This window comes from Schistocerca nitens, chromosome 1 (assembly GCF_023898315.1).
Source record: "Schistocerca nitens isolate TAMUIC-IGC-003100 chromosome 1, iqSchNite1.1, whole genome shotgun sequence".
NCBI lineage: Eukaryota > Metazoa > Arthropoda > Insecta > Orthoptera > Acrididae > Schistocerca > Schistocerca nitens.
Genome location: NC_064614.1, coordinates 805,449,944 through 805,472,845, shown reverse-complemented (window position 1 = coordinate 805,472,845; position 22,902 = coordinate 805,449,944). Strand labels below are relative to the sequence as shown.

General features: G+C 42.0%; 1 protein-coding gene across 4 annotated transcripts in view; it reads left to right on the top strand.

Moving 5' to 3' along the window:
• Positions 1-2,119: 2,119 nt before the first annotated feature.
• Positions 2,120-22,902, top strand: part of LOC126262485 (SWI/SNF-related matrix-associated actin-dependent regulator of chromatin subfamily A containing DEAD/H box 1 homolog) — a 208,968-nt gene continuing 188,185 nt past the window's right edge. For 2 of the 4 annotated variants that reach the window (XM_049959168.1, XM_049959151.1), the window contains exons 1-2: positions 2,223-2,418; positions 2,829-2,985. In XM_049959168.1, coding sequence (XP_049815125.1) covers positions 2,841-2,985 — 145 coding nt within the window. In that variant the 5' untranslated portion in view covers positions 2,223-2,418; positions 2,829-2,840. Of the gene's footprint in view, positions 2,199-2,221; positions 2,419-2,828; positions 2,986-22,902 lie in introns of those variants that run through there. The other 2 variants (XM_049959159.1, XM_049959176.1) reach the window with 2 other exon arrangements.

The following is a 22,902-nucleotide window of genomic DNA, read 5'->3' as shown; positions in this document are numbered from 1 at the left end:
ACCCGGCCTCCCGCATGCCCACTATACGCCCTCGCTCAAAGTCCGTCAACTGCACATACGGTTCACGTCCACGCTGTCGCGGCATGCTACCCGTGTTAAAGACTGCGATGGAGCTCCGTATGCCACGGCAAACTGGCTGACACTGACGGCGGCGGTGCACAAATGCTGCGCAGCTAGCGCCATTCGACGGCCAACACCGCGGTTCCTGGTGTGTCCGCTGTGCCGTGCGTGCTCACAGGGACCCCGTGTTGATGAGAAAGTATTGGTTGCTCAAACAATCTAGCACACAGAGTCAAGCCTAATCATGTGTAATTAGTTTGGCCATGTGTCATGGTTGTAGGCGATTTGTTTTAGTGCAGTGATCCAGGTGACTATTGCTGATCGCCTTTTGAATGTGGATGATAACAAGGTGCCACACAGTAGTGTGCTTTGTCACCAAAGCTTGTGTAGTTTCAGCAAATGTGAAGCCGAGTCTGCCTGCCTGAGTGGAGAATATTGTTGACAGCCAGGGGCGCATTTGTTTTGACTAGCTGTAGGTCGTTGCTCTCATGGCGGTTGTAACTGATGTCATCCTCAGGAGCATCCATGCTTGCTTTGGGTGGCTTGGCTGCCAATAGGTGCATCCCATGGTGTGATCCCTGGCTCGGTTGGAGGTTGTAATTGTTATCCAAGAAATCCGTGTGTTGACGATGTTGTAACATGGCTAGAAGACATGAAAGATAATGTCCACTGACGATCCACAGTGTCCTTAGTGCATGGTCTGGCATGAGGGATAGGGTGATTAACGTTTGTAGGCTACTCCAAAGTTGAGGACACGTTATGGTGCATAGTCAGTCGTTCTAAATGGCTTGATGCAACTGTTGTTTCTGTGTCCTGGCTGATCAGTGCAGCAATGCTGCTGTCAATATGTAGTATTTACCTGTCCTTGTAGTTATCTGAACGATGTCACTGATGACGTCAGAATGCTCGCCTATATGGCTCAGTAGTGCGACAAACTCGAATCTGTTGTCGAAGATGCTGTAGTTGTGCGAATGCACTTCAGATAAAGAACGACATTGCCAGTTGTTCCAGGAAAAATGGTGGTAGTTTGCTGTGGGTTCCTGCTTTAAAAAAAGTTCTATAGAAATTTTGACTCAGATGTGGTGTCATAGGAGGTCAGAGAGCATCAGCGGAGAAGCTCCTGTTGTCCAAACTTGGCGTGGAAGAAAAACCGATGATAGTGTGTTGCGTGGCCCAGCCAGCCGGGCTCCTCATGACGACTCAAACTGGTTCAGCAGATATGTCCCAGACACAGCTGTCCCAACATCCTTGGGTGGTATTTCATTGAGCCTCTCTGCGACAGACTGATGAACCGTGTCTCACTAATAGGAAAACGTGTTGCGCTCGGTTCCCTACAAGTTAGCACAAGACTCTTGAGATTGAAAAAGTTGGATTCTACACTACAGACCATCTACACACAACATACCGCACTAAAAGTTCAGAAAATTTGTGTTATCCTTCTTTTTGAGTAACTGACGACTCGATTATCATTATTAGATTAACGAAGCAGAGCACGGGCCATTAAATATAGCTATTGTTCTTTTCTGAATTTGTTCGATTTTTTACTCAAAGCTCTTCAGATGATAGCTTACATGGTTTAGTGACATTTACGAATGGGCCATTAAGATACTTTGACGTAATTCTCACTTGCATGTAGACACACTGCACATGTGGTAAAGACCAGATGTGAACCATGTTACAAACTTTAATATTATTACTATCAAAGCGGACTGCATTCACTCGTCTCACAACATCATTGAAAAGTGTCTCAGCAATTATATGACGCCACAGTAAATGTTAACGGTTAGGGCATCATATAGAATACAAACCATTGCTGACACATTATTCCATTTAGAAGTTTATCCTAAGTTGTTTATAAGTGTCATTATATGACTACTTCACAAGAGATCTTCAAGCCAAATTCGGATCCCGATGGACATAGCATAATCAATAACGTAGTTGTTTGGACGTATGCTAATATAGATATCTGCGAAGCATGGGGGAAAGTGAAGGCGTGTATCACTGTCCTCTCCAACAATAAAAAAGGTAGGATGCGGACTTCCATACTTTTAATCTTTGGTCAATAAGGTCTTTGTCTTAACTTGTCTGAAAGACGCGTGCGGTATCGTTGAAAGTGTGTGTGGTAGTTTGATGTTGTGGTAAGTGGTGTTTATGTAATTCATTGCAGGAAAAAAAAAAAAAAAAACTACGAAAAATTTGTTATTTTAAAATAAAAGTGAAATGCGTTTCATATCTATAAGTGCTCACGTTCCGGTATACGTTTTAATAGAGATAGGTAGTGACATCACTTTGTGTCAGGATTTCGTAAATGTAAACAGAACTGGCAGAACAACCACTGTTGATCAGCAGATCGGAGAGGTAACTCTTGAATTGAATTTCATTGTTTGTATATGATTTTCATATTTGTTTTTGCACATGTGACTTTATATTTCCTCACTTAAGAATAATCGTGCAACTTGCACGGAAAGAAAATGTTAAGTGATAAACTGCATATTTCAGAATCTGAATAAAAATTGCTATAAATGCTTGCTTAGAGAACAGAACTCGGGAGATGAAGTGTGACAGGCTCAGGAGTGATGCTACAAATACTTTTGCAAGTTCAAGTTTGCCTAAATGAATGTCTCATATAATTTCCACCTGTTGTATGTTGATGGTATTGCATGCAAGTGATTATTATTTTTGCTTTTAGATTGTAACACGGTTAGCAGGTATGCATTTACCAATTATTTAGTCACCCAATTTATGATTTATTTTGTGTTTGCCTACAGATATAGTATAGAATGGCAGAAGATGCAAGCAGTAGCCCCAGTCTTCTGAATAAGATATATATGTTTAAGAGAGAGGGACCAGCAGCGACACTGCCACGGATCTCCAATGACTGTGATTTCCAACCAGTTAGAAATGGCATTGATGCAAACGTGATAGGTAAAATGCATTTTAAAAATCCTTTCACTTTTCTAAGTGTATTCCAATAGTTTTGAAAAATAGATAATTGTGGGATTGCATTAGCCGTGCTTTACAGTCTTATACCATTTAAACTCATTTATGAGGGATTGCACATAGTTTAGTTCCTTACAGGACTGAGTAATATAGGAGAGAGCTCTTTTCAGAGTGCAGTATTGAGCTAAGTGTCAAACTTTATTAAGTGTAAAAATGTTGTTAACGAAATGAAAAATTGAAAATTTGTAATAAAGAAACCAAAAATGATAGAGATCTGAATTTATTTTCAATAAATACTTTGGTCCCAAAACTATGAACAAGATTAATACATTCACACTTCTGAGCTTTTTTCGTTTAGGCCTATTTATTTATTGAAAAATTAAATAAGAAAAATTGTAACTTTTTGCAAATTTCAAATTATGTTTTGAAAATACACTGTCTTGAGAAATGGTAAAGTGGAAGGACAGCTAACTGTCAGCTGTGACATTAATGCATGAAATTCTTAAAACTGTCAAAATATTTTTACATAAAGATGAAAGGATCTGAAATTTATTGTTTTTTTAGAATTTTTTTTCTCCAAAGCCTCCATCCTAAATGTTCTAAAAATTGCATGGTATGTTAGTTGGCCACTGTACTTAGGGAATGTACAATCAGAGTGGGCATTACTTGTCTGTACAAAATGTGAGGAATTTTTAGATAGACCTAGCTCTACTCACAAGGTCGAAAAATCATGGACCTTAAATATTTAAACTGATTGCTGATTTTAAGTAAATGTCATACAGAACTGTTATTTCTGAATCAAAATAATTACTTTACAACATTATAAGTGAGTGAGAAAACAATTTGTAATTTTGTTTGAAAGCATTTTATAACAAAAAGGAGATTACACTCATTTTTCTTTTTATGATATTATTCACGAATTATTTTTGTCTTTTGTCATGATTTTACTGCTTCGTGACTGTCCATGAATTAAAATTGCTTACAATGTATCAACATTGCACTGTTGAAGAGAGTTCATTTGTTTTTTTCATCTGCTCCTCATCGAATTTGTAAAACTGAGCTGAATTTGCACAAGACAAGGATGATCCAACAAGAGCAGTACTTGGGAAAGGGGAAATGCACAGTCTTTTGATGAAGGCCATTTGAAAGCATTGGCAGGGCTATGAAGTGTCATAAAGGAGACAGTTATATCTTGCAGCTCATAAGAGACAGTTATTATCTGTCCCAACCACCATTGATTCTTATACACACAAGAAATATACACACAAGAAATTAAGTGGCTCACTACAAAGCATTTCACACACAGTAACAGGCTGCATTTCATGGAGAACTGTTCGTATGTGCCACTCCAGAATGAATTCCTACTGCAGGCTTATAGCAGACCACTCTTCTCTTCATTTAGAATTAAGTGTTTCATGTTTGTTACTAATGTTGATATGGTGTGTACAAATCCAGTACCATGTCTTGCAGTATCAGCAGCTTTATGCTGGAGATTAAATCTTGCTGCAAGATGTTTACAGAGACCTCCTACCCCACCAAATGCACATTTTCTATTACCTGTTGCTGAAAATATCCATTTTCTGTCTTAATTCAAATAGTACACTGTTGACCAAGCTCATAAAAGTGAAAGAAGTTTTTAAAATGAGATGCTGCGCCATCTTTCACATAAACATGCTAAGGAAATGCATGGCCTCAAGATGCTGTGTCATCGATTATCATGCGGACAGGGTATCCTGCATGTGCACTGTGATGAATGAGATCATCCCTCATAATAGCAAAACAGTGTGGTGTTCCAAGAGAGTGAGCAACACATGTGAATGTTGATACCTGTGATATATGCCAGTAGTAACTTTGAATTTTGTTGTGCAAAGCAACAGACCAGTTATCAGCAAAGTTGAAATGAAGAATTAATGTGTCAGTATTCTGGGATGTGGCTGATTGTATTTCTGCTATGGCCTGTCTGTGAATCCTCTGGATCTGATGGAGAGCTATTCCTCTCATGAGCCCATGCCTAACTTCTGTAACAAACTTCTGTGGGTCTGCTGTCTTCTTCGCCAACTTTCCTCCCTCCCACAATGCATAAATTATGTCATTGTCAATATCCTGAAGGTGTAATACTTCAACAGTCATCACTTGAGCACCAGGACACATTGCACACTCCTGCAACCAATATTTTATCTTGTGGCTCTTGACATATACTCAAAAGCATCAGGTCTATCTCTTCGTACTTCTTCCCTGTGACACTGCATATGGTGATACAACACTGCTTATGGTGATACAACACTGCTTATGGTGATACAAACAAGTGTCAAATTAGTGCAGTAAATCATGTGCATACTTCCTTCTCTGGCTGTCATTTTACCCATTTTGGTGTAAGAAGTAGAATTTTGCAAGACTATTATTTAAGATTGGGTTCTCCTGTTTCATTAGGAGATACGCTTCTCGTATTGATCTTGTCATATATCTTTTTAACTTTTTCACCAGAGGTAACATCAGCCTGGTTACGACTTTGCTTGCTGCAATATTTGTTGTCAATTAGGTAATATTCTAGAGCAACAGTAAGCGTATCATCTTGCAACGTGTGCCCACAGTAAGAATCTGGACATGCCCAAATACCTTTCTCATTCTTTATTTTGTGTGGATTTGAAATCAAATAATGTGAGAAAGTGGGTAAGTGTTCCAGTATCTGCTGCTTAGAGTAGCTACCTGGTTTCAGTGTCAGTAACTGTACCTTCTCAATGTAGGTGGCTGCTTTACAGCTGTATTTAGGATTTGAAACCACACATCACATTTTGTGCACATATCACTGTCTTCGGTTTCTGCACCAAGTACATCTACATTATACACTTCACAAAGTTTTGAAAATGTTGTTTGTGAAAATCTTGTTTCAGTGTCTTCCACTTTTATTTTTGCGTACTTTTTTCTTCTTGTGCTTCTTATCTTTTCTGGGGTCGACAGAAGCGTCCGATAACACGCGTCGGCTTTGACCCGTGACGTAAGGGTGTTGTCGTGTGTGACGTCATGACGGCGAGGAGTTTGGTTTGTGGGTGTGGCGTGTTTGTAGATGTCGTCGTGTTGTGGTTTGTTGTGTTCTCTGGTGGTATGTTCAGGGTTTTCGTTTGTGTGGTGTAATGGGCTCTGTTTGCTTTTGCTCATTATCCAGAATTGTTCGAGTGTCGGCTGTGTTTTGTAGTGGAATTCGTTTCAGTGAGTTAACGATTTTGTTGGAGGTTAATTTAGTGTTGTTCGCTGTACATCATGTGGTAATTTTAGTAAAATTAATTGGTTGTTGTTTTTGTTCAGGAATGGATATGACGGATAAAATTAATAGTGCGCAGGTCAAGGGAAGTGTTCGATCCCCGTGTGTGGCTGTGTATGTTGATATTGGTATCGGGAGGTGTTTTTGAGCTATACAGGCCAAGGGAAGTGTTTGACCCTAATTTATGGGGTCGGGAGCTGCTGTTGAGCTATATAGGTCAAGGGAAGTGTCCGATTCCAGATGATATTGTGTTTAGTGGTATTTGGGGAGTTTTGTGATGTCGGTTTTTTTCGTCGTTTTGTGTGGTTTTTATGGGGGTGGGTGTCTAAATTTGTTTATGTGTAGTTTGCCCCCACCCAAAAACACCCCATTTCCCGCGATTGTCCCGTTGGTGTCATTAGGCTTTTTGTGGAAAGTGTGTGTGTTTGTTTCTCGATGTATTTTCGTCCTCATAATGTGTACGTACCGATTTTATACGCGCCATATTGGAATCGTGGTTTATGGTCATTTCAGCCATATTTGTGACGTCATGGGTCAAAGCAGACGGGCGGGATCAGACGCTGCACTGTCTTCTTCAGTTTCACATTCGGGTGATGGTGATTGTTCAGGTGGATTGTCACTAAATTTCTTCTTATAGTGAGTGTAGCAATTCCTGCATAATGGGTGTTACGCTAATACTGTTACTTGAGGACCAAGATATTTTGCAATACTTCTGACAGATTTCCAACACGTGTGAAGAGTTTTTTTCATTTTTCTTAAACACCATCTTCTTGTTTCTTTTTTCATAGTCTATGCACCTCACTCTTTTCACTACTGTTTTTCCTTGCTGAGATTGTATCTGACAAAAAGTTCAAACCAAGCATAAATCTCGATGCAGAATGGCTTCTCTGCAAGTTTTCACTCGTTTGTTATAAACAGAAGAGCACTGGGGACAGTGTTGCCAGCATGCATATTTTACACTGGAAATTCAGTGATGCGAAATATGGAGAATGTTTGAAAAATTTTTAACATTTTACAAAGAAAAATATTGTCCACTGTGTTTGCACTGACTACTAACATATTAACCAAACAATATTCTGTGTAATTCTCAAAAGACTTTGGATGGGGTTTTCGAGTAAATAATTCTTAAAAACTAGTAATAATGCAATTTTTTTTACATTTTTAATAATAAATATTTACATAATACAGATAGCTGTAGCAGACAAGATACTGTTTATAATTACATCAGTAATATCTGGTAATGTGAAAGAAAAGATAGCGTTCTGTGACTTTCCAAATTAGAAAAAAATTTAATTGGAAAAATTACCTTAAATTTTGTAATTTCATCTTAAATTTGTAAGTTAAAGGAAGCCCGTAAGTGCACGGGTGTCATCTAAATTTCAACACACTAAGAGGGAGCTTTAATGCAAAACATCTTCCACATCTCCAGTACTTTTGGTTTGTTGCATTTTCTCTCTCTCTCTCTCTCTCTCTCTCTCTACTGTTTCAAGAGTTGTTCACAAAATATACATTTTTCAAAGGCTGTAGGAGTTAATAAATTTAGAAATAAATATGTACTAGGTTGAATATGGGCTCTAAAGCTTCATAAAAATTGTCATAGCAACTGATGAGTTTAATATGTGCACTCATTTTAATAAAGGGCAATTTGACTTGTTGGAGAGAGTAAGCATCAGCCTATTATAAGTCAAAAATCTATTTCAGTGAGACTGGTATATTGCTGCGTTCACCTTTGGAGGATATAAGATGAACATCAACAGAAGCAAAACGAGGATAATGGAATGTAGTCAAATTAAGTCGGGTGATGCTGAGGGAATTAGATTAGGAAATGACACACTTAAAGTAGTAGATGAGTTTTGATATTTGGGGAGCAGAATAACTGATGATGGTCAAAGTAGAGAGGATACAAAATGTAGACTGGCAATGGCACTGAAAGCGTTTCTGAAGAAGAGAAATTTGTTAACGTCTAGTATTCATTTAAGTGTCAGGAAGTCGTTTCTGAAGGTATTTGTATGGAGTGTAGCCATGTATGGAAGTGAAACATGTACGATAAATAGTTTGGACAAGAAGAGAATAGAAGCTTTCGAAATGTGGTGCTACAGAAGAATGCTGAAGATTAGATGGGTAGATCACATAACTAATGAGGAAGTATTGAATAGGTTTGGGGAGAAGAGAAGTTTGTGGCACAGCTTGACCAGAAGAAGGGATCAGTTGGTAGGACATGTTCTGCCGCATCAAGGGATCACAAATTTAGTATTGGAGGGCAGTGTGGAGGGTAAAAATCGTAGAGGGAGACCAAGAGATGAATACACTAAGCAGATTCAGAAGGATGTAGGTTGCAGTAGGTACTGGGAGATGAAGAAGCTTGCACAGGATAGAGTAGCACGGAGAGCTGCATCAAACCAGTCTCAGGACTGAAGACCACAACAACAACAACCTTTGGAAATGATGTTAGTTTGCAAAAAATATCAAATTGTGCTGTGGCTTGGGCTTCACATTAAACAGTAGCCTACCACTCCTCACTTACAAATTATTTTGGTTCAGTTCTTGTATCAGAGGAATGCATGGACATACTTTCCTGACATCCATGTTCAGGAGCTTATTAATTTTTAATGGTTAAATACTAAAATATTGTGTTTAAAAACAGCTGATTGATATTGCTGTAATGGTCAAATTTCTTAGTTTGTATCATTTTATTAACTTCCATTGAGTGAGAGGCTACAGTATCGTAATTTGAAAATAATTAACAACAATGAAGTGTTAAACTCACTTCATTCTGCATTAGAGATGGGCAGTCCACTCCTGTATTGATTCGAAGGGCCAGATCTGTCTAAAGAGTGGATGATGGCTGGTTCAGAAAAAAACAAATGGTAGCTAATCTGATTTCAAAATGCATCTCTGGTGGCTGTAATGAGGGCGATGAAAATTCTGTTCTAGGCTGCTGCAACAGTGCCCCATCCCACATCCTTAAGAAAACATTTCCCAATCTACAAACAGTATGTTATAGGCAATGTGAACATGTGGATTTGCTTATCTTATTACTACATGAAGCTTTTCTCATACATGAAAACAGAAAATAAAGCAAGCTCCCATTTTGTTTAAAAAAAAAAAAAAAAAAAAAAAGAGCCTCAAGTGGAAAACAAATTTCCGAACCAACTGGGAATCAAACCTTGGTCCTTTGGCTTTACTATTTGGCGCGTTGACCGCGCAACTACCAAACCACGCAAGGTAAAAGTGCTTCAGTACGGTACATGAATGCAGAAAACGCTTCCAGCATCATGTTTCTGATCTTGACTTCAAAAGAATATCTCATATTTCAGAAGCTCAGTAAATGCTTACATACTTTTGAGTGAGTTGTTACTTCTTATCCTTTGACTTAGCATCAAACTTAGAATGTGTTGCCAGTGATCATAAAAGCTGCTGTCTTCAGCCACTCTGTGGCAGGAGCGTATCGCAAAGCTATCCAGGCGTCACTCCCCTCCCACCCCCTCAGGCTCCCCACCCCTCTTACTAATCAGCCCGTCTCACTAACTCACTGCTCCCCACCATTCTCAGTGATCAAATTGCAAGGTAGCACACTACTCCCCACCACTTTTATGGATGAGATTGCAAGCTAGCTCACTGCCCCTGCCGCTTTTGCGGACAAGATCGCACAGAACAGACTACACAGCGACTTGAGGTATCATTCCTTCTCTGCACCCTTGGCGCAGTGATACAGCTTGCAGTGTGTTTTCTCGACTGAGCGCTTCTCCACCTCATTTCAGATCTGTATTCTTTTTACCCTTAATTGATTTGTTGTACTTGTCAACTTATTGTGTTGTGCCCTTCTGTTTTCTTGATGTGTGAGTGTTCTTGTTAGGTGTATTATTATGTCTTCTTCTATGCGGTGTACTGTTATATCTTCTTCTAAGTCTGTTGCATTTGTAGTTGCTGTTGTTGGTAGCATTTATGTGGGTTTTAATTACTTTGGGTGGATAGGACACTAAATATAACGGTATGTACAACACAAAATTGTTTTAACATACATGATAGTCCATATATAAACATTGTCTCAGGAAAAAGTTTAATATTCAGAGATATGACAGGAATGATCGTTTGAAGCAAAAAGCTAAATATGGACATACGCCCTATTCCAAATGGTTTCTGAGATGGAACATATTTAAAGTTACTTCTGTACATTTTTCTTGAATAACAAGTAATCTGAAGCCTCTAGTGTAAACTTGTCACAGTATAAAATTAAACTATAGTAAATTTCCTTTAAAAAGGCCCTAGTCATTTTTTCTCAAGGACTTACTGGTTGCATGAAGAGAATGAGAGAATACGGAAAATGTTGCGCAACATGCATGCATTGAGGTGTAGTTTGCTGTAGTTTCGCAACTTTATAGACCATGTGTCCAATATCAAATTATTCATCTCGGCTTGGTCTACACTACTATGGTCCGTTGTAAACAATGACAGTGTACTGAACAATAAAGAAAATAAGTAACAGTTTGCATTGAGTATGTTCTGTCTCTGAAACCGTTCAGAACAGTGCATGTGTCCATGTGAAGTTTTTTGCTTCAAATGATCCTTCGTGTCATATCCCTGAATATTGACCATTCATCCTGGAACAACCTGTATATTATGTTTAATTTTTTATTTATTTGTTTAACCTGAACAGATTAATGCATTTAGGAGTCCTCTTACACCAGATCATAGTTTTATATGTAATTACAAAACTTATTAAAGTCACAGTTACTTAAAATCATAATATTTTTAATGGGATATCTCTTCTTCTTCTCTCTGAAAGTATTGGACATTTGTTCTCTTTGCCCTCTTGATTGAAATTATTGATTGTTCTTCGTCTTCCTAAATATCTTCGGCCTACTGGGTAATAATTATCACCAATTTTGGTAATCTGTCATCTTCCATTCTTGTGACATAATCCTTCCAGTTGTTTCTGTATTCTTTTGTCTATTTCTTTAAGTTTTTCACTCTCAGTTCTTTTCTGATGTCTACATTCACTCTCCTGTCAGACAGAACATGCCCAGCTACCCTTCTTAGCAATCGGATCTGTAGTGCTTGTATTCTCATGGGAGTGAGTGTTTCTGCTGTATGTCCAGGGAAGAGCTTCAAGGTCTAGGGAGCAGTAGTTATTATGAGCAGTAGTGGGTCAACAATAAGCTTGATCATTTGGAGTGCAACTCCATCCTGTACAATAAATGCTGAATTGAAGGATTTTTCGACAACATTGTCAGCTCAAGAAAGAATTTTTTGTAACTGTTATCATTTACCTCTGCAAAATAATCAGTAAGTCTGTATTGTTTACGGTTGAATGAAGGTTATCGCTAAAGTCAAATACTGGTTTAGTTTCTTGGTTAGGACAGTGGAATAAGCTGCAGCCTCTACTTTGCCTACTCTTCCCTAAATCACACAAGCTTTTCCATAGAGCAGTGTTTTTAACCTTTTTGAATACAAGTAAAAATATTCTGGCGACCCCCAGAACCATAATAAAAGTGTGTCAGATTTCAAAGTCAACATATTTAATTTTCTTTCTATTGATCCCCCTGTGGGTCCGGGGGTTTGAATAGGCCCGAGGTATCCCTGCCTCTCGTAAGAGGTGACTAAAAGGAATCTCTCACTTTTTGTCCCTATAATTTCAGGTCCCATTTTACAGTTTGACCTGCCACTTTCCAAATTTTACAGAAGTGCAGGCCATATGGGGAAGGGCACCTTAATGGTGTATGAGTTATCCATAGTGCCCATAGATTCGATCTCCTGAACCTCTTGTCATGGTGTTGCATCCCCACCTGCAATTCAACTATTTGGGCGAGGACACACTCCAGAGTATGTCATCTTCTTCTGTTGTCTCCTGTCCTCTTTTGCCACCAATGTAGTATTGGATTTCTCTGCACCCAATATCTAGCACGGGAGCCAGTCCGTTGTGGTGGGACGTCGTGTGCCCATTTGGTGGTAGCCCCCTGACAACACAGGGATCGCACTGCTGATGCTTGAGCTGTAAACTCCCCACCTATGCCAAGGAGTATATGCCTGTCTTCCTGGGGCATCAGGACTCCTGGCAATAGCCATCATGCCATTTGGCCTTTGCTGTGGCTGGGTGGTACCCATGGGAGGAGCCCCTGATTGGAGTGGCTGGCATCAGGGCGGATGACCCACAATGAAGCGGACTAAGTCATCTCTTACTGGTGATCGTACGGTGCCAGCAGTCTCTAAGAAGGGCAAGATTGAATACAATGCCGACAGGTATGACCCTAAATCGTTTTTCTCCCTTGCTACACCATGGGAGGAACGTAGGGCTACCGAATGGGGAGAGTCATATTCGCCTCGGTTTTTAGTCTGTAGCAGAACTGATGGGGACTCCTTTGTACCTGTGAAGCCTCAGTTTTTCATTGAACACCGTGAGGATGAGTTTGGAGAAGTGATAGCACTGTCCAAGATGCGAAATGGCGCAGTCTTGATTCGGACATCATACCCAGCCCAATCCCTGGCATTACTTGCTTGTGACGAGCTGGGTGATATTCCTGTTTTCGTCACTCCCCATAAAAGCATCAACATGATCCAGGGGATTATTTTCCATCGCGACCTCCTCTTGCAGACTGACAACGAGCTCCGCGCCAATCTAGAATGGCAGAGTGTTCATTTCATCTGGTGCGTTTACAGGGGACCCAAAGACAACAGGGTTGCTACCGGTGCCTTCATCTTGGCCTTTGAGGATGATTCATTGCCTGAAAAGGTCAAGGTGATGGTTTACGGCTGTGACGTTACACCATTCGTCCCTCCCCCTATGAGGTGCTTTAAGTGCTGGAAATTCGGGCACATGTCTTCCTGCTGCACTTCCAGCGCCACATGTCGAGACTGCGGACATCCACTGCATCCAGGTACTCCCTGTACGCCTCCTCCCACTTGCATCAACTACAGAGAGCAGCACTCCTCCTGCTCGCTAGACTGCACAAAACTCCTAAAGGAGTGGAAAATTATGAAGTATAAGACCCTGGACCAGTTGTATTGCCAAGAGGCTAAATGTAAATTTGAATGTTACACCCTCATACGCTGCAGCTACATTACCATTGCCATCACAAGTACCAATCGTACCACACACTTTGCCACTAACAGTGGGGCCTCCAGAATACATCTGCCCCCTTGGTGGTAGTGGGGAAAATCTCCTTCCATTGCTCCCCAAGTACCTACTTTAGAAGCAAGGCCCCCCCAAACACAGCGGACATCGGTCCCTTGCCTTCCCCCCACCCAACTGGAGAAGACGCAGCCTCCTCTGGCTCCTCTCACGTAGAAGGGGTCCCTTGGGACCCTCTCTGCCGAGGTCTCCACTAATGCCACAGAGGACACTCATCAGTGGCTGAAGGGGCCAAAAGCTGCTGGACAAAGAACTTCACAGTCTTCCTCCGTGCATGAAGCTACTTCAGAGAAGTCCTCCCAGCAAGTCCCTAAAGAGAATAAGAGGGCAAGCAATCAGAGAAGTCTGCTAAGAAAAAGGACCCTCCGGTGGCCCCAACACCACCACACCTTACCAATTCTGCACCTGCGGATGAGGTGGAGATCTCAGCACCCCCTGAGGACCTGGATCTCACTGATGCCTCGTCCACAATAGGAATGGATATAAATACTCAATTGGTGGCAGCAAGTGACCCTGAGGCATAACCTGTCTCCTTGCATGCTGCATGCCTTCCCAGCCTCACGATAACGTCATCCTCCAGTGGAATTGCGGCAGTTTTTTCCACCACCTGGCAGAGCTATGACAACTGTTAAGCTTTACACCTGCTTTCTGCATTGCCCTCCAGGAAACCTGGTTCCTGGCAATGCGGACCCCTGCCCTTCGCGGCTGTAGGGGATATTACAAGAACAGTAGTGACAATAATAGTATATCAGGTGGTGTTTGTGTCTATGTCCTGAACTCAGTATGCAGTGAACCTGTGCCCCTTCAAACCTCTCTTGAAGCTGTGGCTGTCAGGATAAGGGTGACAGGAAATAACTGTCTGCAACGTATATCTTCCTCGAGATGGTGCAGTACCTGTGAATGCATTGGCTATACTGATTGATCAACTCCCTAAACCTTTCCTGCTTTTGGGAAATTTTAACACCCATAACCCCTTGTGGGGTGGCACTGTGCTTGCTGGCTGAGATAGGATGTTGAGACTTTCCTGTCTCAACTTGACCTCTGCCTCTTAAATATTGGGCCCCCCACACATTTCAGTGTGGCTCATGGCACTTACTCGGCCATTGTTTTATCTCTCTGCAGGCCAGGACTTCTGCCATCCGTCCATTGGAGAGCCCACGATGATTTGTGTGGTAGTGACCACTTTCCCATTTTTCTGTCACTCCCCCAGCAACATTCCCCCAAACATCTACCAAGATTGGTTTAAACAAGGCAGAATGGGAAGCTTTCACCTCTGTCAGTGTTGAATCTCCCTCACATGGTACGATGTGGTAGTTGAGCAGGTCACTAGAACGATCATTTCTCTGGTGGAAAACATGATCCCTTGTTCTTTAGGGTGGCCTCAGAGAAAGTCAGTACTTTGGTGGTCGCTGGAAATCGCTGAGGCCTTTAAAGAGCGTCGGCGACGTCTACAGTGACATAAGCAGCACCCTTCCCTAGAGCACCTATTAGCTTTTAAACGGCTCCGTGCCTGCATTCGCCAACTTATTAAAAATGGAAACAGGCGTGTTGGGAGAGGTACGTCTCGACCATTGGGTGCCATATGGCACCTTCCCAAATCTGGACGAAGATCAGACGTGTTTGTGGCACCAGACCCGGACAGGTGTTACTGGCATTAACATCAATGGCGGGTTATCTGTCGACACAAATGCAGTTGCCGAGCACTTTGCTGAGCACTATGCTCGAGCTTCCACATCAGTGAATTATCCCCCAACATTTCTCACCTTCAAACAATGGATGGAAATGAAAGCCCTCTTGTTCACTGAATGTCACAGTGAACCCTATAATGCTCCATTTACAGAGTGGGAGCTCCCCAACTACGTTTCACATTGCCCCGAAACAGCTCCTGGGCCAGATTGGATCCACAATCAGATGATCAAATATCTCTCGCCCGACTACAAGCGACATCTCCTCGTCATCTTCAGCCTATTCTGGTGTGATGGCGCCTTTCCATCGCAATGGTGGGAGAGCACCATCATACCAGTGCTCAAACCCGGTACAAACCCACTTGATGCAGATAGCTATCAGCTCATTAGCCTCACCAACATTCTTTGTAAGCTGTTAGAACTCATGGTAGGTTGGGGTCCTGGAGTCACGTGGCCTACTGGCTCCATGCCAGGGCATTTTCTGTCAGTGTTACTCTACCATTGATAATCTAGTTTCCCTCAAGTCTGATTTACGAAAAGCTTACGACGTGACCTGGTGACATCATAACCTTTTCCACATTATATGACTGGGGTCTCTGGGGCCAGATCCAAATTTTTATCCAAAATTTCCTATCGCTCCATACTTTCTACGTCCAAGTTGGTGCCTCCCATTGTTCCCCCCATATCCAGGAGAATGGGGTCCCGCAGGGCTTTTTATTGAGTTTATCTCTATTTTTGGTGGCCATTAACAGTCTAGCAGCAGCTGTCGGGCTGTCGATCTCACCTTCTCTGTATGCAGACGACTTCTGCATTTTGTACTGTTCCTCCAGTACTGCTGTTGCCGAGCGGCACATTCAGGGAGCCGTCCACAAAGCTCAGTCACGGGCTCTAGCCCGCGGCTTCCAGTTTTCAGCCACGAAGTCGTGTGCCATGCACTTCTGTCAGCGGTGTACCGTTCATCCGGAGCCAGAACTTTACCTTAATGATGATCCCTTCACTGTAGTGGAGACATATCGATTCTTAGGACTGCTTTCGAAACCCGATTGACGTAGCTTCCTGACCTTCGTCAGCTAAAGTGGAAGTGCTGGTAGCACCTCAATGCCCTCCGCTGCCTGAGCAACACCAACTGGGGTGCAGACTGCTCTACGCTGCTGCAGCTCTATGGAGCTCTTGTTCAATCCCCCCTTAACTATGAGAGTCTAGTTTATGGTTCAGTGGTACCCTCAGTGTTGCATTTATGTGACCCAGTGCACCACTGTGGTGTTGGACTGGCTAAAGGAGCTTTTAGTATGAGTCTGGTGACCAGCATCCGGGTGGAGGCCGGAGTCCCTCCATTGAAGGTTAGGCGAGCACATCTGCTCGCCAGTTACGTTGCACACATTCATAGTTCTCCTGCGCATCCACCGAGCGAGGTGGTGCAGTGGTTAAACACTGGACTCTCATTCGGGAGGACGACGATTCAATCCCGCGTCCGGCCATCCTGATTTAGGTTTTCCGTGATTTCCCTAAATTGCTCCAGGCAAATGCCGGGATGGTTCCTTTCAAAGGGCATGGCCAACTTCCTTCCCCATCCTTCCTTAATCCTATGAGACCGATGACCTCGCTGTCTGGTCTCCTAGCCCAAAACAACCCAACCCAACCCTCCTGCGTATCCGAATTACCGTCTCCTTTTCCCATTCGTGGCGGTTCATCTCCCGCATTGGAGGCCCAGATCAGAGCTTAAGATTGTGATTCACTTCTTATCTCTTCTGTCTGAAGTGGAGTCCTTGCCTTTACCACCTATGCTCGAGGTCCATTCACGTACACCTCCATGGTGTACACCTAAGCCGAAGCTTCGCCTGGACCTTTCACATGGTCTGAAGGACTCAGTTAACCCCACAGCTGTCTGCTGTCATTTCCTCTCGATTCTTGACATGTACTGGGACCATGAAGTGGTTTACATTGATGGCCCGATGGCTGATGGTCACGTTGGCTTCATGTATGTTCATGGAGGACATATTGAGCAGCACTCCTCGCCAGTCGGCTGCAGTGTTTTCACTGCAGAGCTTGTGGCCATTTCTCGTGCTCTTGAGCACATCAGCTCTTGCCCTGGCGAGTCGCTTCTTCTATGTACTGAATCATTGAGCAGCCTCCAAGCTATCAACCAGTGCTACCCCACCATCCTATGGTAGTGACCATCCAGGAGTCCATCTATGCCCGTTAATGGTTCAGTCATTCCGTGGTGTTTGTGTGGACTCCTGGCCACTTCGGAATCTCAGGAATTGAACTTGCTGACAGGCTGGCCAAACAGGCTACACGGAAACCGCTTCTGGAGATTGGCATTCCTGTAACTGACATGCAATCGTTATTACGCCACAAGGTTTTTCAGCTTTGGGAGACGGAGTGGCATAATCTCAGTATGTACAACAAATTGCGTGCCCTGAAGGAGACTATGAATGTGTGGGAGACCTCCATGCGGGCCTCTCACAGGGACTCTATGGTTCTCTGCTGGCTCCGCATTGGCCATACGTTGCTAACACATGGATACCTCCTCTGTCGTGAGGACCCACCTTGGTGTCAGTGTGGCTCACATATGACTGTCATCCACATCTTGCTGGACTGCCCACTTTTAGCCGCTCTGAGGTGGGCTTTTAACCTTCCCAGCACCTTATCTTCGGTGTTGGGCAACAAAGCCTCAACAGCAGTTTTACATTTTATTTGTGAGGTTTTTTTTTAATCATACCATCTAAGGGTGGTCATTTAGCCTTCTCTCTGAGGTCACTACCCTCTCTCCATTTTAACTCTGTCACACTTTCTCTGTATTTGTTTGTCTCCGTGGTCGTCTTTTCCTACATGTGCTCATCTCGACTTTTGTTTTTGGGGTGGACACTTTAATGTGTTGCTGAGTGGCTGGCTCATCCTCTTTATTATAGTGATTAGCCAGCTCGGACCATATTCTCAATGGTTTTAATACCGTCTTCTACTTTTCCTTGTGGTGTATGTTTTCCCTGTTTTTTGTTCTTTCCATTCGTTTTCTCGTTAGGTGTGGTGTTGGGTGTTTTTGTACCTTGAGCCTTGCTTGCGACAGGAAAAAGGGACTGATGACACTGTAGTTTGGTCCCTGTAGATCCCCAACCAACTAACCTTTCTATTGATATTGTACTCATCGAGAAATCATGTGCAATGTGAAAAGAGGTTGCAGTGCTCTGCCGGCAGAGATATAATTATATTCTTTGCCACGGTAGAGGCGTGGGTGAGAAGGGGTCAGCGGGGGCATAGTCGCACATTTTTGATCACTACAATCAGTTGTCCAAGTACGCCAGCAAGTATTGACATGATTATTGTCTTCGTGCTTTGCTCTGAGTGAGCATAAAATGGACAAGTTTTTTAAATGATCTGTGCAGCCCTCCACATGTACAAGCGGGAGTGGCGGAAGTGAATCAGAATCGAAAAAAATAGACTTTATGTCAAAAGTTATTTGAAGTATGGTCATGAACAATAAACCTAAATGTGTAATTTGCGCCCCCCCCCCCCCTTTGAATTTCTCACAATTGCTTATTGGATCTTCTTTATTGAGTTGTCGATCGGTTCCTGAAAACAGTTTTCCAATTTTGCATTTATTTATCATTAACATGGTTATTTATTATGCTCGATTCAGAATTAATGTTAAACAAGGAATTACGTAATTTTAATAAAAAATAAATACCATTTTCCATAGGTCTATGTTTCTGTATTGCAGAACCCCTAGTTTTGAGACATGTAGCAGGATGGTTATTTCATGTACTTTCTTTCAGTTTCAAAAGCAGACAACATTTCTTTTTAATTAATTACGAGAATATGTAATATATATTTTTGCAAATGATGGTACTAGTTTTTTGTAAGATATTTTTCAACTCTTTTATAATGCACTATAAAAAACAATGATTCACTTCATGGTAAGCACCACAATTAACTACATGAAAGAAATGAGAAATTAACCAGGTGACCAGCAACGACGATTTTGTGGGAATCCCGATGAAGCCACAGAACTAGAGAAATAGAAACAACATCAACATGTAGTGTGTGAATTAGAGTCTTGAGTTGAGCTCAGGCATCCTAGATCCGCTCGGTAGAAACTGCTGTACTTCTTGCCTTGTCTCACTGCTGCCAATCTTAGTGATCTAGCTTTGAAGCTTGTTACTGAAATACATTCTAGTAACCATGATGCCAAATCTTGCACGTGACCTGTGTGCTTGTTGTTGCAGCCATTTTGTATCACATTTGAACGTGAGGATTTTTTAAATGATCTTTCATTTTTCTCGTTCCGTGTGATATTTTTATCACAGAAGATGATTGGCGTGTACACTAAGTTCACAGTAATACACAAGACGCTGCCATTGCACCGCTATTCCAGCCTGGAAGTTGAAATGGTTCCCTTTCCCTCTTCCTGCAAACCTCACATAGGTAAATACTATATGTACAAGACTTAGTGTCTCTCACCGCCCTAGTTCTATTCCGAGGAAGTGGGAAGAGATTGGTAGACATCGTGTTGCTTCTCACTGCTGCAAGTGTTTCCACATTTGAACTCTTCAACAGGTTTAAATTAAATTCATATTCATTATTATAAATAAGTATCAGATCGGAACGTGAGCGAATTTGCAAGGTGCTTTCACAAAACCTTGTCACTTCCATGCGACATTTATACCATAGCAGATGATCGTCATGAAAAGTTTCTCTCAGACTGATTGACTCTGCTTTCTAATAGTAATCAGTTTTATTTTCAAGGGTAGAAGGTCGTTTGTAAGTTCAATGTGCAGTGTCTCCAAGATTCATGAACTGTTTTGGCTCTTCCGTTAGCTAAGGTGCAAGTTTTCCCTTTGGGTTTCAGGTCTTTGGGGGAGCATATTTATTATGTAATAGAGTTAGTTTGGTAGTAAATACATGGAGTTGTTCTTACGTGTCCAGGAATGGTATGGAAGTCATCACCCATATTATCCCTTGTGCCTCCACAGCAAGTTCAGTGGCACCGGTACACTTAAAGTCCCTGTATGTTGGCACAGTTTATTCCTAATGAATTGTAGAGAGTAAGTCATGAATATAATGTTGTGGACTGATATTCCAGGTACAAATTTCGTGGTAAATATATGTATGGGGGCCGGACTATGGGCTGCATTATGGGTACGTACAAACTGAAATACTGTTTCATTACCGAGCGAGGTGGCGCAGTGGTTAGCACACTGGACTCGCATTCGGGAGGACGACGGTTCAATCCCGTCTCCGGCCATCCTGATTTAGGTTTTCCGTGATTTCCCTAAATCGTTTCAGGCAAATGCCGGGATGGTTCCTTTGACAGGGCACGGCCGATTTCCTTCCCCATCCTTCCCTAACCCGAGCTTGCGCTCCGTCTCTAATGAACTCGTTGTCGACGGGACGTTAAACACCACTAACCTAACCTAACCTAACTGTTTCATTTGAAGAAGAAACTACACAGTTGAATTTCACAGTGAAGGAGCAGAATATTTACGTTATTGTTCCTAGTGTTATTTGTGTGTTCCTAAGTCAAATCAAATTTTGAAAGTTCAGTTTTGAAACAGGCTATCTCCCCTACTTTTGGAAGTCTGTAGAGGACACACATAAGGCAAGTTTTCTTAAGGGATTTGATATTTACAAACATATATTTGACTTGTTTGTTGTCATTACTAATGGGTGTGAGTAGCACGGTTGGTAATAAGTCCAAGTGTTTGTATGCCCTACTCCACCTGTTCATCTGTTACTTCTGTGGTGTCTTAGGACAGTGGAGTCTATATTTAGAGAACTGGAGGGCATGCTTGGCTTGAGTCGGATGTCCATGTTCGTTAGAAGAAAGATGTGTATGTCAGTATTCTGAAATATATGGTGGAGTTCGTCGAAAAGAGTTCAAAGTGATGGCTGACTACGTTCTACAATAATACAGACATACTGGTAGAAATAGTGGCTGCATGAGTAGACAAGTTCGTAGCTCCTGAAGTACAGGCTTTAGAGTTCATTTGCACTACTTGTTTGCAGCCTTTGTCCTTACCATTATCCTGCCATCTCTTGTTCAAATGCTATGTAACCCAAATTCAGATATCACATTATTCAAAAATTTTATCTTCCAGAAGTGAAATCCTCGTGTATTATCAGGCTTGTCTTCACGAATTTGTTAATCTCTGTGACTGTTTCAGACCTTTTTGTATATGATACAAACTTCACAATTGTGGGTCTAGGTTTCACAGTTCATAACATTCTTCATCCTACTCTATAACTTCTGATTGTAGAAGGTGCTGCACGTGTATTTGTTCTTGCTTTAAGCTTTTACAGTTTAAAATGATTAGGTTAATAGCAAATATTGTAATTTTTCTGAGGTTATTTCTGAAATAAGTGAAGGTACATCTACATCGATACTTTGCAAATCACATTTAAGTGCCTGGCAGAGGGTTCATCGAACCACCTTCACAATTTTAGGGACATGGCTGCCAAGAAGGGAAGAAAACCAATGTGCACTCTGTGTGCATACCGGGTGGAGTCATTCCAGATGTGGAACGGGTCCTCCTGGATGGTGAGCACAGGGTGCGGCCAACTTCAGGTGGTTGCTCGTGTCAGTACCAATGGTGTGTGTCACTTTGGATCAGAAGAGATTCTCCCTTGTTTCGAGCAGCTAACGGAAGTGGTAAAGGCTGCCAGTCTTGCTTGCGAGATGAAAGCAGAGCTGACCATTAGCAGCATAGTTGACATTACCGATTGCGGACCTCTGGTAGAGAGCCGAGTGGAGGGTCTGAATCAGAGTCTCAGACGGTTCTGCGACCGTGTAGGCTGCAGATTCCTCGACATGCGCCAAAGGGTCGTTGGGTTTCGGGTTCCACTGAATAGGTCAAGTGTCCACTTTACGCGGGAGACAGCTACACAAGTAGCAGGAGCTGTGTGGTGTGGACTGGGCGGTTTTTTAGGTTAGAGGGTCTCGGGAAAACAAAAGAAGGGCTTCAGTCACAAAGGGTGCAGACCGAACACAGGAAGACGGTAGAATCATCAGTATAACAGTTGTAAATTGTCGTAGTTATGTTGGGAAAGTACCAGAGCTCCAAGCGCTAATAGAAAACACTGAATCTCAAATCATTATAGACAATGAAAGCTGTCTAAAGCCGGAGATAAGCTCAGCCAAAATTTTTGCGAAGAACCAAATGGTGTTCCAAAAGGATAGGCTAAAGACGGTTGGTGGTGGCATGTTTGTTGCTGTTAGAAGTAGTTTACCTCGTCACGAAATTGAAGTAGGTGGTTCCTGTGAGTTAGTATGGGTAGAGGTCATTGTTGGCAACCGGAATACAATAATGATAGGATCCTTTTACCGACCTCCTAATTCAGATGATACAGTTGCTGAAAGGTTCAAAGAAGTTTGATTTCAAACACATACCCGACTCGTAGGATTGAAGCTGGTGGTGACTTCTTACCCTCGATATTTTGGCGAAAATACATCATCTGTAATTGTGCTTATCGCATTCTCTGAAAATTATTTTGAGCAGTTAGTTCATGAGCCTACGCGAATAGTAAATGGTTGTGAAAACGCACTTGACCTCTTAGCAACAAATAATCCTGAGTTAATAACGAGCATCAAAACCAATACAAGGATTAGTGAACACTGGGTTGAATATTGTAACCACCAAATCCTCCAAAAATAAACAAAAAATATACCTAATGCCTTCACAAAAGAAGACAAACTAAATATTCCAGAATTCGAATCAAGAACATCTGCCAACATGAGTAACATAGAAGTAAATATATTCGGAGTAGTGAAGCAACGTAAATCATTTAATAAAAGCAAGTCTTCTGGTCCAGACTGTATACGAATTAGGTTTCTT